Consider the following 18,314-nt stretch of genomic DNA (forward strand, 5'->3'; position numbering starts at 1 on the left):
GCCGAGCCATCCGGCTTCTTTGCCTTCTCCTCCTCCCAAGGAGACCTGCCGCCGCTGCTCCCCGCCAGCCTCCTTGCCTCCTCGCAGCGCCTGTGGGATGCCGGAGAAGGAGGCGGCGGCGGCAACCACAACCGGCGGCAGCGAGGGACGGGGGGGAGAAGGGGGAGCAGAGAATCAGGGGAAGGGGGCCCGCAAAATCCGTGGGGGCCCCGGCCCCCAAGGCTCCACGCAGACTACGGGCCTGCATAGCAAGTAGATTACAAAGGTAGAAGACAGTGTTGTAAAAACAAAGGGATACATAAACTAAGAAGAAGAAGAGAAGAAGAGATTGGATTTATACCCCGCCCTTCACTACCCAAAGGAGTCTCAGAGCGGCTTACAAACTCCTTTCCTTTCCCTTCCCCTCCCCACAACAGACACCCTGTGAGGTAGGTGGGGCTGAGAGAGCTATGACAGAAACTTCTCTTTTTCAAGAACAGCTGTGCCATAAATTAAACATTGCAGTACATCACAGTCCTATTCCTTTATAAGAGTACCTTCCTGGATTTTACATTAATCCGTAATTATAATCTCCTCATACTAATGCCTTCCTGAACAGTTTTACTCATTATGTGAAATTATGGAAATCTGGGAGCCTTCCTGGCAGGCTGTTTCACAGCGAATACACGTACATGGACAGTTGCTGATCTTACTCATTTGCAGGGTGAGACCCTCAGATGAGCAAAGCTGTTGTAGTGTAGCATATTGGAAAAGGTATTCTTCCAGGTATTGTGGGTTTAAGACCATTAAAGTATTTGTATATAATAACCAATACCTTGAACTGAACCTGGCAACTGATTAGGAACCAGTACAGAGACTTGTGTCTTATGTATTCTAAGCATTAGATAAGAAGCTACAAACCATTTGGAAGACCTCAGTAACAGTGCGTTTGTTCAGCACATTTAATTAGTTTGATTTATGTAGAATCAGCTAACATTGATGAATAACAGTGTTGATGGGGGGAGCAACCTTTTTGAGCCTGCAGGCCCCTTTGAAGTTTTTAGAGGTTGAGCACCATCCCAAAATTGCTGCCGCAGGAGTTGGAGTCAAATGCAATACCTCCCTCCACTTTACAGAGAAGGGGAATACAATGAAATAACGGAAAGCCAGTAGTAGAGGGATAAAGAGAACAGGGAATAATAATAAGGAAAGCCTGAAAGGGGAATGGAACCACACACCATCTGAGAAAAAACTTGGATGTTTACCAGTCCTTCTGATCCTTCAGTGGTTGCAGCTGCTATTGCAGCCATAGAAAACCCTTTTGTTTGAATGAGGGCAGTCAGTTTTAGAAAAGGGCTGTCTATGATAGCTGCTAAAGCAGCATTCTTTAATTCAGAACACACTCTTCCTTTTGCCATATTTAATACACCCATGAAATTTCTCTCTTTTTATTCGTTATTCAGTTTAGCATATTGATACATGTTGTATATAACACATGGCTTAGTAATCTTGCTTGTTGGGTTTAACTTAAATGTATTGCCACTTACAGTTATGGCAAGGTAGCAGACGAGCAGCTAACAGAGGAAGAGGAGGTTGCAGATGTGGAATATGAAGTAACTGATGACGATGGTTATGATGGCAATGAGGATGATGAAGATGCCCAGGAGAAATACCAGAAAGCCACTGAAAGAACAACTAGTATTGCTACCACCACCACTACAACAACAGAGTCTGTGGAAGAGGTTGTACGAGGTAAACTGCTATTTTCAGAGCTATATGTCTAAGTAACAGACTTCCACAGTGTGCATTTGCTGTTCAGTGCTAAAAATGTTCCAAACAGCAAAATATTCTAAGTTCCTACATTATCATTTTTATCATGATTTACAATTTTTGCCATTTTCTCTTGAGATCCCAGATTCCCTGCCTCAAACAACCTGAATCATATTTTAAAAGTTCTTGTGTGTAAATAAATAAGTAGTAATTATAACAGAATCAAGCATCTTGTCAACAGTTTTGTGGATGTTAGTAAGGGGGCTTGCTTGCTGGATCATCCGTTTGAATCTGGAAGTTAAAAAAAAAGTAGATTGGTGCTTTAATATGTTGTTGTTTTTCCTTTGACTTGACCATACAATTCAAATACAAACTTTGTACAAATGTAAATTTGTATTAGAAGTTAGAGTAGACATAAGGTTTTAGTTAAAAAAAAAAAAAAAAAGCAGGGGTCATTTCCTAGAAAAAGAGGTGCAGGAGTTCATTTGCATAACTCATTTGCATTTGCCACACCCCTGACAAAGGGCAGGCATGTTTAGAATGCCTTTCTCTCCCTTTCCCATCTGGGGAAAGGAAAGAAAGGCATTTAAATCCCCCCTTCCCCCGAGTTTCTCCGCAAAAGTGGAGAGGCTCAGGGGAAGGGGGGGCATGTCTGCCTGCCTCCCCTTCCCTTCTCCAGCTACTGCACTGCGGTGGGCTGGCTGGAGAAGGGGAGGGGAGGACAGGGAGGCAGACATGGCTGCCTGCCCGATTTTCTCTAGGTCCCAGTGGATGCAAAAGTGGAGAGGCTCAGGGGAAAGGGGGGCATGTCTGCCCACCCCCCTTTCCCTTCTTCAGTGGGCGGGGGTGTCCCGGACTCCGCCGGGCTCCGGCAGGAAATGACCCCTAGTAAAAAGTGAATTTTTAGGCCCTCATATATAAAAGCTTTCAAGAATAGAAAGATAATACAGTCTATATGCTGATTGGTAAGCAGTTTTAAAGATTGCTCTGTAGTATTCAGTTTAAAAAAGCTGAGACATCATTCTTAGTGCTGGTGAAATTGGCTTCATTTTAAATACTACTTAAAACATAATAAAATTCAAATGATACAAACTTGAATGGCTTGGTAGCTTTTTTGATTTTGTAAAATAGAATGGGATGAAAAGAAAAGAGTGGATTGGTTTTCTGTTGGACAGCAACCTGAGACATAGTCCTTTCATGCCAAGCTTTCAGTGGCACCAGAAAGTCACTTAGGCAGCATAGTTGAAGGCATTTGTTTTCTTTGGGTTCTGTAATGAGGAGATTAAGCTGGTACTCATGTCCTACAAGTATACACTAGCACCTTAGGTAAGGACATAAGAACAGCCCAGGTAGATTAGACCGGGGGTCCATCTAGTCCAGTGTCCTGTTTCACATAGTAGGCAACCAGTTGCTCTGGAAGGCAAACAGGGTATAGAGGCTGAGGCCTTCTCCAGGTATTGTCTCTTGGTGCTGGTATTCATAGCTTTATGGCTTCTGAATGAGGACCTTATATTGCTTCAACATTTATCTGTTACAGTTGCTGGTTACAAAGAAGAGAAAGTTTAAAATATTTTAACCCACACTAAATTATCTGAAGATTATATATTTTGTATGCAGAATTATCACCCTTATATTGAATCTTGGAGCATTTCTGGCACGTTTCACTACAAAAAAACCCATTCTACTTTATCTGTCATAATTACATTTTGTATTGTTTTATTCCATTTAGATGAACTTTGTAAATAGGTTATAAATACAGAATTAGTGACCTTTAAGATAATCACAGTGTATTTAATCTACATGGCCAGAAAAGAGATCAGAATATAATGTACAATACAAAATTACCTACAGCAAAATTATGGCAGATTACCATATTCGGTATATTTGTAAACTGCACATTTCCATAGAAATGCTCAAGACAGCACTGGCAGGTGAAGTGAAAAGAATGGAGACCTGAAGGATCACTGACACTAGATAAAGAATCTAGTAATTGCAATCTCTATGATCAAAATAGTAATCTAATAATTAGAAACAGTTATCTCCCTAGAATAAGGATGCCAAAAGCTAGCTACCTAAGAATGTTTTCCCAGTAAACTCTTCTGAAACCATATGGTTGTATGTTCAGATCCTGTATACGACAACAATAAACAAAACATGAGGAAGAATCCTGTTTGAAATGGGTCAGTGAAGTAGTCACCCTTTGGATTTGGCAAGGAGACTGACTAAAAATGCATTATGTACATTTAAGAACTGTTTATAATTTCTGGTCTCTGTATCATGTATCTGATCCTGTAGATCTGCTTTTTTAAAATTACCTGTTAGTACTTATTTATGATACTTGGATGTCATTATGCTATATAATGCTTGTGTTTATGTTGCCGTCAGTATTTTATGTGATTTTTTTAAAAATGTCATAGTATAAAGGTATGTTACACACAACCTGGTTTGTTTTTGCAGGAAGACCATATGTCAGTCATTTTGCATTTATTAATCTCTTCTGATGGATGTACATCTATTAATCGTTTATCAGTAAACAGGATTAACCTAAGAGGCAACTAAAATGATGGTAATGACATATGTGATAGGATTCAACACTTGTGTTACTTATCTAGTGCCACTAGTGTACAGGGTACTCTACTGAGTGGCCTAAACAAATGCTTAATCCTTGCTTGGGAGAGCTGCAATCTTAAATTGAGACTATAGCATATAGGTAGGGGCGAGGGGGAGGGAAAGCCAGGGTAGGAAATACTGAATGTGAAAAAATCTCTAAATGTGAACAAGATCTCTAAAGCACAGGTATTAAGATGGGGCACTTCGATCTAATGTGAGAAAGTGGGATGCACTTATCATTCTGAAGTTACATTGACCTAAGTCGGGACTCAGGTGTCTTAGGATCTGTCTCTGTGAGAAGCCATTGCTCTGAATAATACCAAGATTCATTAATAAGCAGAACGTTAATGAGTGCACATTAAAATATAGAATTCTGCTGATGTCGTTAAGCTTCCAAAATAGGGCTCTTACTTTTGTGTAATATAACTAGCTAATAAATATTTGATAAAAATATATTAGTTTTATATATTATATGGTAACTAGAATCCTGCATTTCAAGCTCATTGTGCAGTTAAGTCATATCTCTCCCTATGGACTAAAATAAATGTTAGGAAGAGAAATCCAGTCATAATTGTTTGGTAGAAACTGGAATTTTTAGTAATTGTTGGAATAATTCTTCTTTGGTACTACACTTGAAATAAATTTAATTTTTTCCCTCCCCTTAACTACCTGCAGCAAGAATACTGCCACTATTGTGTAACTAATGCCTAAATTTTAGTCTTAAATCCTGCTCCAGTTCCACAGCTTTCTCAGAATATCTCTTGAAAATACCCTTTGTCTTTGGGTGTTAGGTTGAAGATTTGGCTTCAGGTTTCAAGTATATATTGAGAATTTTGAAGTTCCATTTGGGAATAAGGCAAAGTATGGTCAGATACTACTTTTTGAAACTAAGAAAATATATTAAATTTAATCTCTTCACAGCTCTGCTGTTGAGCTGCTGAAAAATGTACATTTGTGCCTTCTGTGGTGTGGTATAGATAGATAAATGCAGTCCAGTGCCATTTGGGTTTTAGCTTTATCAGATGTTCTAGAAAAAATGACTTGCTTCCTAATTGCTGTTGGTAGGGGTTGGACTGAAAAAATATGAGGCTTATCAAATTCTTGGTAGCCAGGTATATTTTGAATGTGATGGTCACAGATTGTGCATCACTGTAGTTCTTTAGAGGCATACGGTGATTATTTTTCTGTTACATGAAATACAAATACTGGAGAGAAAAATACATTTCTCAGGCACAGACAGGGCTTTTTTGTAGAAAAAGCCCAGCAGGAACTCATTAGCATAATAGGCCACACCCAACAGCAGAAACTCATTAGCATATTAGGCTACACCCATGACAGTGCAGCTCATTAGCATATTAGGCCACACCCCCATGCCTTCCCTTGGTTTGCCCAGGTGCCCCTTGGCTTGCCCGGGAAAGCCGGCCTTGGACAGGCCGGCCTTCCAGGGCCCTCCCTGGCCTGCCTGCCTCGGAGTCACCAGGGGGGTCAGTCTCCAGGCCTTCCCTCTGTAGCCACGCACGCAGACATTTTGGCTGTAGTGGGCGTGGCCAACTCTGAAGCCAGCCGGAACTCCGTTCCTGCCCAAAAATAGCCCTGGGCACAGATAAGCCTTTGCCATTGTGACTGTTGCCAAAAATAATCTTCACAGTAAAGAATGTAATCAGTGGTTCTGAACTTCCTATGTTGACTCTTGTTTAAGAAGGGGAAACATATACACAGTGTGACCTAGCTGAAATGGTGGAAGCTGTCTTTGTAGATGGGAAGGCACTGCCTCCTCGTTGCCATCAGGGTCCTCTTGCAGAGCAGCAAGAACTGAAAAACTACCAGACCTGCCCTGATTAGCTGGGAAAACAGTGCTTAGAGCAGGACTTCGTCTCTTTCTTTTGCCGCCCTTTCTTTCCTTCTTTTAGCTTAGAGTTAGGGTGCATTGGAGGAGTCCTTCTCCCATATGCATACTTTCCCATCTTTTATGGAGGCAGGAAAGGCAAGCAGTGCTTGTTTCTTTGGTTTCAGGCTGCTGCCCACCCACCCCTGGAATGGTAAAATGCTGCCGCCTAGCTGTACTTAGTTTCTTCTGCTCTGACTACTCCACTGCCCTTCCCGAAATGAGATTGCACAGATCAGTGGTGCTTGGTTCCTTCTGGCTGCTGCTGCTTCCCATATCTTGGGACTAAAAGCCACTGAGTGAGTTTGGCAACCTGGCCTTGTTCCCACTCATGGACTGAGGGTTTCAGCAGTAACCCCATCTGCAGCAGCCTGGTACCCGTGCCACTTCACCCACACTGCGGTATCCACAAGTGGAGCCCCTGCGTTTACCTCTTTTAGAGGAAGGGGAGCCCATCTGGGGCCTCCTAGATTGCCTTATCTAATCATCTACAGGGGCTTTTAAAATATTTTGGTTAATAGATTATAGTTTTGCAAAATAATCTGTGTGCAGGTATTCGTATAATATCTATATTTTCCTGTTTGGAACATCATTGTTAACAGACTACAAGATTACGTACACTGGTGAATAGCTGAATTTGAATATGAGTACAATTTCTATATGTAATTTTCTGTTTAAGGGTCAGTAGTCTCCCAGAGTTTAGTAAAAATTGAAAATGCAAACAATGAAAGCTATTTAATGCTTATGGATGCACAGCCTGCTCTATGTGATCTACTTTCATCCACAGGAACCTAATGCCTCAGTGACTCTTAAATCCAATATAAGCCTTTCAAACATGATTTAACTGGTAGAGTTGCTACTGTTGCTCTGTAAAGAGGAATTTCCAGCATTATTTTCTTTATCAGTAGTATAAAGCAGGATTGAATCTCTCATTTTTAATTTTTGTTCTGAGATTTTATAATGTATTATTATGTAAGCATTTCCTGTCTCCTGAGAAGATAATGATTGAGATCAGGTCTTGCCTCATGGACTTCAGGCATGTGGACTCAGATGAGAACATGAATAGTATGAGTCCTTCTTTAAAAAGTAGAGCTTAAAATTGATTAAGGGATATTTACAGGTATCCCAGATATATACTAAGCCTAGAACAACTTAAGGATATGTATACAAATAAAGGTATGTAGAAAAGGATGGCCATTCCAATTTCATGCTGAATACAGTTACTCCACATCTCCTATAATTAGAGGTGTGCTCTGAACAAGCTGAGACTGGTCCTTGCCGAGCAATGATCTCCCGCTGGTACTTTGATGTCACTGAAGGAAAATGTGCACCATTCTTTTACGGCGGATGTGGTGGAAACCGAAACAACTTTGACACTGAGGAATACTGCATGGCAGTCTGTGGCAGCGTCAGTAAGTGGACCTCTCCAGCCTGTGGCAGTCTCTCTCTTTTCTGTCTTGCGCCACTCCTGCCTCTGCTGCTTGTAATGGGTCTTTGTTTTCGCATTTTTGTTTTTAAATTCCTTGGAAATGGGCCTGTACTATCACTCACCATAACTCTGTTGGCTTCTCTAATTGCTCGCCTCTTGTAGAGTGTGTTTGACCATTAGTACATCTCTCTCTCTCTTTTTTTCTCCCTAATGACAATTGGTGACTTCTTTCATCTGTGATGTAGACACGAATTGTTTTGCAGCAAGGTAATGGAATTTGGGAGACAAGGCACAGAACTAAAGACTCTGCTGTAGGACTTGCTGTAGAAGTACATTCACTCTTTGGAGTCTGTGTTTTTGTTCTCATGTGTGCATAGTGTATGGTCAAACCAGGAAACGGCCACCTTTGGTTATTGGAATGTGGTTGCTGTCCTTGCTTGAAACACTACACATGCATCAGAGTGCTGGGGTGCATGTAGCTACATATCATTAAAAAGTTGTCTTTTGAAAATGTTACTTGGTGTGCCAGAAGAAAAAAGGAAAAAATGGAGTGTGGGTAAGGGTGGCTGCTGGGAACAGCTTGACTGGAAAAGGAAGGGTTTTCATAGTATTGGGCCAAGGGTATTCACTTTGTGTTCTTTTTGCTGGTTAGATGAAGGATCTTGCTGTCTTTAGAAAGCTCCACCCCATCCTGATAAGGGTGGGACAGTATTTCCAAAGACAGCCAGGTCCGTGTAATCACAGCTGGGATGGAGAAGGGGACAACAACAGCAAACACACTAAAGCATTGAAAAGAATCTTAATCTCTAGCTTGCTCCCGTCTTGTTTCTTCTTTTCCCTGCTATAGCAGCATTGAGAGGAACAGTGATATCTTTGGAGGCATTGCCATCCTGATTATTAGGGTATGGAATAGTGCAACTTCCTGAAGATAACCTAGTCTCTCCAGTCATGTAAAGAAACCAAATGCAGCCAGGAGGATTTTTTAAAAAAAAATGCTGGAAGCCAGCAGCTGCCATTTCCTACCCACAGGAAACATTAGAGCGAAGTGCATTAAAGGATATCTGCTTCAGGGGTCTGTAAAATCAAAGCCCTTTGTCTATTCTGCTTGAAACTTTGGGGTCTTTAGATTAGAGGGAGTACTTTGTTCTGTACAAATTTGGTGTCATTATCTTTTAAAACAAGCTTCAGCAGTCTCTCAAATAGGTTCCCACACTGAAAATAATGGGCCTGAAATTCTGGAACCTGAACAAAAAAAATTTTTGAATTCTGAACTGGCACTGTTCTACCCCAGAATCAGGAATAAATGATAAAGGTGTCTTCCCCAAGTCCCCGATCCAAAATTATTAAGACATTTTTCTCAGGACACCCCTAATTGTGACACGGGGAGGGGAGGTTGCGATTAAGGTGGTGGTAGCAAGAGTGATAAGTGGCTCCCCCACACACACATACCAGGGAGGCATAGGAGGTGAACCTCTTGGAGCAGCCGAAGCCAGCCCTCATACTGGCTCCATCAAAAAGACTTACAGTTTAATGCAAATTAAGAAATGAACATGCATGCATGAACTAGCCCTTGGTTATGTAAACTCCTTATACTGGGATTAAAAGCTATGTTTGTTGGCATAACTCACTAACAAATATTTTGAGTGTCAGGGTTGCCTGCAGTTTCACTGAGGACAACTTAGTCCTGATTAAGTAAATGGGGCTTCAGTTGAGTTGCCTTTTTTTTTTAATTAAGCATTTAAATGAAATAAATTCATGGTCTGGGACAAAGCCACAACGAAAGATGCCAGCATCTTCCTGCAACTGTGCAAGCAAGCTCTGTTTTATTTTTTACTTTGCCGCAGTGACTTTGAAAATAACTAAGAGGAGCAGAGGTCATTTCGGGGGTGAGGTACGGAGGGCGGGGCACATGACGAAGCCCCGCCCCCTGCTTCCGGCCGCCCTGCTTCCGGCCCTCATTCAGCCAGGAGGCGGCAGGAGAAGAGGGAGGGGCACTCGCTTCCTCCCTGCCTCTCCCCACCCCTGCCTGCCTGGGGCCAGGGAGGGCCTTTGTGGGGCTTCCTTGCACTCCCGCCGGCCTTGCAGGTCCACCGCCGGGCCCCTCATGGGGCTAGGCAGTGGAGCTTATGACACATTTCCGGTGATGTCAGGGGGTGTGGCCTTATGACACACTTCCGGTGATGTCAGGGGGTGTGGCATATGCTAATGAGGTATGCTAATGAGTTCCCCTAGCTATTTTTCTACGAAATGACCCCTGAATAGGAGAGCAGTAAAAACTTAAGTTCTAAATTGTTTTATGTGGACCTTTTAAAAGCGATAGCAAACTCTATTGCAAAACTGGCAGGTGTATTTGCACAGGCAGAATACTCTCCTAGCCCTTTTGTCAAGGGGGAGGGCGTGATCGTGGTATTAGGACTGATTGCTAGTGTGTAACTGGATGAGTAAAAAAGATTGCTGCTAGTATCTGGAGGAAGAGAAGCAAGTTAGCATGGATAGTGGTTGTTCTACTTAGAGGGTCACTATCATTTACTCACTGGGGAAATAAATAAGAAGCAGTGGTACCTAGAAGTAGCCCTTCCTTTCTCACTTTCCTCTCTTTCTCCTTCTGGGCAGTGGTAGTGCTTGGGAAAATGAGTAAAACATTTGTGTTCACATGAGTGTGTGTGTGTGTGCGCGCACACGCACACACATGCTTGCGCAGTGAGGATGATGATCCCTAGAACCTTCCAAAACCTGGAGCTGGCTGTTTTTAAATTACCTACACCATGTTTTGCAGACACTCAAAAACTCAAGGATACAATACTGGGCATGATATAATTGTATGCAAGCTGGTACAGGAAACCCTGAAACAAGGTAGAACTTCTTTACTGTAAAAGCAAGAGTCTGTAAAGCAGGTCTTAAAGCTTGGGCTATGGTCTGAACTGAATAAGTTCCATTTTAATATTTCGAAGTAGTAGACGTGTTGTTCCAGTTGCCTAGTACATATAAGGCTGGAACAGCATGGAAGAGAGAGAACATTTATGGAGAATAATTGGCAAATTTTGTAATAGTAGCATTTTGGATGTATTAGAATATATAGTCTGCTGCTCTTTGTATTTGTTCTGTTGCTTCATTTATCTTGTCCTCCATCTCAGAAGTATTGTTTCTCCTATTTCTTAAATAATTTCAGATTTTGCACTCCCATGCTGCAGTGCATCACACTATTTTAATGCTTCTGCAGCAAAGGAGAGCCTGATACATTATTCTCAAGACTAGCGTCTCGGGTGAGATTTCAACTCCAGATGTTGGAACTCAGAAAGAAGATCACAATGGTTTAAAAAGTAATACAATCAGGTCAAAAATAGATTGAACAATAGCAGGGAAGAGTATTTAAACATACAGGCACTTGTTGCATCAGAAATAATAATATGGCTTAACCAGTTGCTATTTTTTCAAGTTTGAATTAACCCCACATTCACTTGTGCTTCATGTATGCAAGACTGAACTCTTGTTTGCAGAAGCACTGCACTAACACTTGCTCTCCCAGGTACTTCTTCTATTTTCTTATATCGTGTATCTAATGCTGAGCCTGGATGTTGGTATGCAAATTAAAAGCCCCCATCTTGGGGCAAGGTACAGACTGGGAGGATGTTTGTGCAAATCTGATTCAGACCTTGGTTTTGTACAACACCCCCCCCCTAACATATGGAAGAAAAGACTGAGATCTTGTGACACTACATTGTAAGGGCTTGGCTGCCATTTTGAGAGCTTCTTAGTAACCCTATAAACTGATGAGTCTGAAGTTGGTTCCCAGTTCCTTATTTGTTTCTTATTCGTAACATTTATGAATTCAACCGAAATCTCTGAGGAGAGTTTTAAACCTCTGAACCCCAAAATACTGTCTGGCCCACCATATTATCATACACCCTCACGTTCAGGGCACTCTCCTCTTCTAGGGGAAACCTGCTGTTTCCTAGGGTTGCCAAATCTTGAAAACGGCTTCAAAGTGTGGTGCCCCCAGGGCAATCATACAGGCCGACACCAGGGCCTGGCTGTACCCCAAAACAATCTTTGGACCACCCCAAATGACACATCCCCACACTCTGGAGATTTTTCCCTGCAAGAAGACATACATGGTACCTGGTCCAAACACTGGTTCTGGCAACAGGAGCTTCTAATTGGAGTGCCTCCCAGAGGCCTTTATTTTTAAAAAGATTTGAATAAGGAACTGAAATGATTCCATGCCCTCTGCACCCCAAAATAAGGTTTGGACCACCATACTTCATAAACCCCTACGGACTCTCCCCTTTGAGAAGATATATGCTGCCTCCTGGTCCAAAGCTCTACGCCCCCCAGACAATCACATAGGGAGAAACTGGGGCCAGGCTGCACCCTGAAAGAGTCTCTGGACCACCCCAAATACCCCATCCCCATGCTCCTGTGTGATTGTCCTGGGGGCACCCCATTTTGGAGCGGCTGGCATGAGAACTGGGCTTTGAACCAAGAAACAGCAGATTTCCCCTTGAAGGGGAGAGTCTCGTGAATGTGGGGGTGTATGATATATGGTGGTCCACACCTTATTTTGGGGTTCAGAGCTTTCAAACTCACCTTAGTTTTTCGGGTTTTTTGTTAAATTCATGAATAAGTTGTGAATAAGGAATGAACAAGGAACTGGGAATAAGGAACCAACTTCAGCCTCCTTATAAACAGTCCAAACCAACCGAAGCAGCTTGAAAGGGCTGCTTAGGCTGGTAGTAAGAAAAAGGAGCAGCTGCCCACCACCACATGAGGCGGACAGATGGGGGTAGTGCTGCAAGTGGTCACAGGAGCTGCCTTGCCACCACTGCCCCCGTCCTAACTGTATGAGGCAGTTGTGCAACGGGCTGGCCAACGAAGTGCATGGCAAGCAAGTGATAGAGGAATTAAAAAGTATGGGATGCTCCCCAGTGAGTCTCCTGGGTCCCTGGCTTGTTGCATCTAAACTTTCTTCTTGGTCCTAAACCTGATGAAACATGAGAAGATGGATTGGAAACTAATTGCAACAAACCTATAATGGTGGGAGCAGTGTTCTTTCTAAGCTGAGTTAGTGTGAGCTAGCTCACAGTTTTTTAGCCTACAGCTCACACATTTTTGTCTAAGCTCAGGAAGGATGGATCCAGAGCAAACTAATTTATGTAGTAGCCAAATTGCTCACTCACAACTTTAATGCTGGTAGCTCACAAAGTAGAATTTTTGCTCACAAGGCTCCACCGCTTAGAGGGAGCATTGGGTGGGAGGTGATAAAATATTTAAATTTCTGCAAAGGATAAAGATATGGCTAGAGATCACCACAAAAGTTGTAATTGTGCCTGTATTTATTCAGTTGATTATAAAGTGTACATTGTATGGTTGCACATTACAAGAATCAGCAATCAGTATATAAAAGCATGGAGGTCACCAGGTCTTACTATATCCTGAGAAGGAGGAGTGGAGCATTAACAAAATCAAGATATATGCTGGTTGATGCTTTTATAGACAACTGCATTATTGTTGGAAAATTTTCCTCATTCTTTGAGAACAAATTCTGTAGCACTAAGGCATAGAAAGCCTGTAAAAAATTGCAGCATAAACAGGCTTGCTGTTGGCTGTATATTTTGTTTCCTCCAAGGATCCAGCCAAGCAAGTTTCTGGAGGTATTCCTGCAGTGGCACAATCTGTTTCAGCAGTGATTTAAAAGGAAATGTCCCTTCTCTTTAGAGAAATGTCGTCTTTGGGATTTTGTCAGCCACTGACTTTTAGTGAGTCGAGTAGATTGGCAAAACCCTAGCAATATCTTTTAAGAAAAACTGACAGTAACTGTTTTACTACTGTTAGTGGGGCACTTTGGATTCATCTTCAGTCTCCTGGTGCAGGCCAGCCACCAGAAGCTCTCTTACAGCTACTGTAGAGTTTTAACAATCATGGGGTGGAGCCCGTGCCCTACAGAGTTTCTAGAAGCCGTTTTCCTGGCCAATGGCCCCATGCTCTACAGGGCGAAGCTCTCCCCTCTCCCACAGTCCTTTTTTTTTGCCGCTGTGTTGTGTGGACATTCTTCTCCGCAGTGGCTTGATTGTGAGTTCTTTCTCAAAATTTCTTGCTTTTTGGAGCCTTCATGCAGTTCGATAATATCACAGAAGGCTTTATTTTTAAAATGTAACCAATGTGGTACTAAAATAACTTGCTCAGATGAGCATTTACTTGGCCTTTGTTGCTTGGGTGAGGCTCGTAACACAACCACATGCCTCTGGTTTACACCCTAGGCCCATTCAGATTGGGCAGCGTGGGTGAAAGCAAGTTTATGGTTGAATATCCCGGCAGCAAAAACACCTCCCCTGGCAGGGCAAATGAAGTCTTTGCCTTCTAAATCTCCAGCCAGAACCAACCAACTTGTAGGCCTAACATTGAGTGCCTCGGTTCCAGGGACCGAACTGAAGTGTCAAGCCTGATTGATCTGTGGAATGCTGTACTTCAGAACCCCCATCTAGGAAGGCTCGGACCAAGATGAAACACAAGCACCAGTCTAGTTCCAAGACACCTACACAGCCAGGCTCTTCGGTTCCATCCAAGGCTACTTTGGTTCTGATGGAACAGGAGGAAATACCCCTGTGACAAACACCTTCTCCGCTTGCCTCCCCACCACGATCGATCTCAGAAGAGAAAATCTAACCGGGCCAAGGCGTCTGTGGTTCTGACAGTGATTCAGTCATCAGAACCATCCTCAATGACACCGTGGCAGGGCACTATACCACCTCCTCTGTGGCAGGGTTATCCCTATTATTTTCTATCAGCCAGACCACAAGGCTGGAGTGAATAGTAAATGAGAAAAATTCCTCCAGAACTGAAGCATTCTCACCCACAGAGCTGTGAAGCTATGGGCCCACCTCTCTGGTATCCTTCGACTATCTCTCCCCAGCACCCCACGGGGCATTTGGATTCAGAAGATGATCAGATCTTAAGGGCTGACTCTCCCTCCCCAGTCTTACTCAGTGAGGATCTAAAGCTCTGTGAGATGAGAATGGCAAAAGGAGAAATAGAGAATGGCAAAATTAGAAACAGAGGTGAGGTGACTTCAAATAACCCCAATATTAATGATAAGATTTTGGGCAAGCTCTATGCAAAGGAACCTGGTATAATTGCTATCCCTGTTCTAGAAGGTATTGATGACATCTCCAAAACTCTTTAGCAGAAACCAGCCAGCATACCTTCTACATCCAGAAAAGTGGAAAGTTTATCTAGGGGTACAACAAGAGGGATATACTGATCAATTTTCTCAGCGTCTGGCCTTATCACTTATAGCAGAAGAGATGCAGGCAAGACAGTGTATGGGCACATACTCATCACCTGCGGACAGGGAAAGACGTAAAATTGATGCTCTCAGCCAAAAGGTCTACTCTGCTACAGCACTCAATCTACATATAGCTAACTATGGTGCGATTATGGGTGGCTGTCAGAACTTCCTATGGGAGAAGATGGCTTCTTATATAGAGATGTTACTCGAAAACAAGAAGCCCCCCCCTAACTAATGTTCTCCAGGCTGAAGTGCTTTGCCTGTCCAAACAGCAGATCAATGTGGGTAGACGCTCCATTGTCTCTTCTTCAGCAGTTGGTAGAGCCCATACTACACTCTTTATTCAACTAAAACTCACCCTGCTTCTGAGATATTCCATAGTCTCCTAATATGGGACGGCACATTGAAGAAGATTGAAGATGAAAACAGTGTTGCACTAAACTGTAACTTTTGTTCATTGAGGTATCTTCTGTGCAGGCACACATTTCCTCCCTCCTACCCCGCTGTGAGTTCATAGGATGTAGTTACGTTCCTGACGCTCGTGGCGGCTCAGGAGTACTGAGGGAAAGGGGGGCTCCTCCCTGTAGTGCACGTGACCCTTAGGCAGGAAGACAACCTCTGGCGAACTCTGCAGGGGAGGGGCTCCCCTGGGAGTGTTAAGAATACACCAGAATAGTGGCTGGCCTGTGCAAGCCCAGTCCCAATGTGTGCCTGCACAGAAGACATCACAACGAACAACAGTTACAAGTAAGTACAACACTGTTTTTCTATGAAGCCAGTTGTTCTTGTAAACGCCTTGATGCAATAAAGGTAGACATCCGCTCTATAAAAATATATTATAACATTTACTGAGTATACTGTTTACTACCTGTCTACCCAGAATTATTTATTTGACTGAGAACAGTGGCCAGAGAATTATGCTGTTAATGAGCAGGCCATGTCTCCTTTTTGCAATACCAGTTGGAAAGGCATTTGTCTACAGAGAAATCAAATTTAGTCTGATTCAGAACGGGAGACTGGGCCTTTTTTAATTGGGAAAAATATAGGCCTGTACAAGTGACAGGTCATAGGCTGGTGATGTTGCCGGGCAGTAAGCCAGTGGTGGGGCATTCCATTGCCCCTCGAGCCCGGGGTCTGGGAGGCAGGAGAAAGCGGGGGCCTAGGCCTCACTGTACTCAGAGGCGATGGGTGGGCTGGCCACAACACTGGGCGAATGATCATCAGGCCGAGGCTGCTCCTCCTGCCACCGGCGGCACGCCAGCCCCTGTCCAGTCCAAAACCAGGTCCTTCCCAGGATATGGATATTGATCTTTATTTATATTTATTTCTTTATTTATATTAGGTTTTTTAAACTTAAATTAATCAAGAAGTTACACTCGTTAGAAAAATGAGGTATTTTTTCTTGATACTGTTATTTGCACTTTTACAAACACTATATCCTTTCACTTTTTGCTGTTTTTAGGGCTACAGGGAAACTTTCTTGTTTGAGGATGGAAGAGTCAAGGGGGGCTGGATAGTAAAAATGTTGATCTCAAACTAGTATGAATTTTCTTACTTTCTGGGATTTGGGAATGGCTCCCGGATCATTCTCTTGTAATTTTTGTCTGTTTCATGTTCTGAATACTGCTTATATTTGCTAAAAGTGTTTGCTGTTGGATTAGGAGGAAATGACATGAGCTTGGTGGCCAAAGAGCAAAGCCTATTTATACTGTGTTACTGTGTTAACATTAGTGTTTCAAATTCTGTTGCATGTTTTGAGACCAACAAGCTGAGAACATGCAGCTAATTGTTCCGAGACTTTGTGAATCTAAGAATGTAAGAAATTGTACTGTTGAGGGAAATTCACCTGCTATATGTTGTGCCTTTTAGAAAAGGGTTTACTTGTCCCTGACATCATGTTGAGTAATGAACTGTCTTATATGTCAGTGTAATACTTTGACAGAGGAACTACTGCATATTAACTTTTCTCTCCCAAGTAAATTAACCTGTTTGGTTATAAAGTGCCAGTCTTAGCCAGTATAAAAGCACAGGAACCCAGTTTCACCAAGGAGAGCTCTGGCTTAAAGAGCCCAACCAAACATACACACACACTGTAGCAAGGCACACAAAAGCTCATACCTTAAACAAAACTTTGTTGGACTTAAAGGTGCTTGGTATTTCTCCCGTGCGATTGAAGCACTCCAGCAAAGCAAGCTCTCCCTCGTTCCCTCCCTCCACTCAGGGAGGAGCCTCAGCCAGTGGAAGGAAAGAAAGACTTCCCTTTGTCTCCTGAAGCCTGGCCAGGAAGCAAGCTGTGGCTGTTCCCTCCCTCCCCCTGAGAGAAGGAGGGGGAGGAGCCTCAGCCAGTTCTTTACCAGACTCTCTCAATCACACAGGAGAGGCTTGCCTATCTATCTCTCCTGTGCATTTGAGAGAGACTGGTAAAGCAAACTGTGACATGGCAGCAGCAGAACTGGAAAAGGAAGCAGGAAACAACCAGGTCCATGTGGGCCAGATTGGGGCCATCCGACGGCCTAATCTGGCCTGCAGACTGCATGTTTGACACCCCTGCTGTACAGGATTGCACTTAGTTTCTCCCCTAGAAATCCTGAATATGTTTGGTGATCTGAATAAAACAATATTATTCCAGTTTACCACAGGCATTAAATACATCTTTGGAACCTTACCTGCAACCATGTTCATTTATTTACTTTTCTAAAACATCAGGACTCTGAAAATACCAACCAGAACTAATTACTCAGGGCCGGCTCACTCACTTGGCGAACTAGGCATTCGCCTCAGGCACCCAGCCCTGGATGGGGTGGCGGCCGGCCCTGGATGGGGCGCCGATCTCCCCCTCCACCAAAAGCCTGAACGAAGGCACGGTCCGTTTTCTTCGCTCTCTGGGCAGCTGACGCGTCACATTCCACCTCAGCACATCGGGACTGTAGCTTGGAGCGGTGGCGGCGGCAGCAGGCAAGAGAGGCGTGGGGGCTGGAAGGAAGGAAGAGGCGAACCAGCCAGCCACCGGAGGGGCTGCCCCCCGCGAGCTAAAGGTGGCCTCAGTGGCAGAGCCACTGTCGTCCGGGAGGATGTGCCGCCATCCCCCCCCCGGCTCAGAGAGGAGCCGCCCCGACGGCTTCTGTTCTGGGCCCCCTCCTGTCTGCTGCTCTGCTGCCTGCTCGGGTGAGTGGAGGGTGGCAGTCTGCCAAGGGACACGCAAAACTGGCTCAGCTGGGCAGAGGGAGGAGGGAGGCCGGAGGAGCGCAGAAGAAGCGACACGGTGGCTCTCCTCAGAGACAGCAGAAAACCCCCATTCATATCCGGCGCAGCAAGGCCAAACTCCCTCGGCCCGTTTCAGCAGCCTCCAAAGGCGC

General features: G+C 43.7%; 1 protein-coding gene across 4 annotated transcripts in view; it reads left to right on the forward strand.

Moving 5' to 3' along the window:
- The window catches only part of APP (amyloid beta precursor protein), a 242,168-nt gene that overhangs the window by 163,406 nt on the left and 60,448 nt on the right, over positions 1-18,314 (forward strand). For 2 of the 4 annotated variants that reach the window (XM_015424206.1, XM_015424205.1), the window contains exons 6-7: positions 1,529-1,731; positions 7,489-7,656. In XM_015424206.1, the coding sequence (XP_015279692.1) occupies positions 1,529-1,731; positions 7,489-7,656 (371 nt within the window). The remainder of the gene's footprint in view (positions 1-1,528; positions 1,732-7,488; positions 7,657-18,314) is intronic. The other 2 variants (XM_015424208.1, XM_015424207.1) reach the window with 1 other exon arrangement.

The sequence above is a fragment of the Gekko japonicus genome, unplaced genomic scaffold (assembly GCF_001447785.1).
Source record: "Gekko japonicus isolate JY-2015 unplaced genomic scaffold, Gekko_japonicus_V1.1 scaffold1418, whole genome shotgun sequence".
NCBI lineage: Eukaryota > Metazoa > Chordata > Lepidosauria > Squamata > Gekkonidae > Gekko > Gekko japonicus.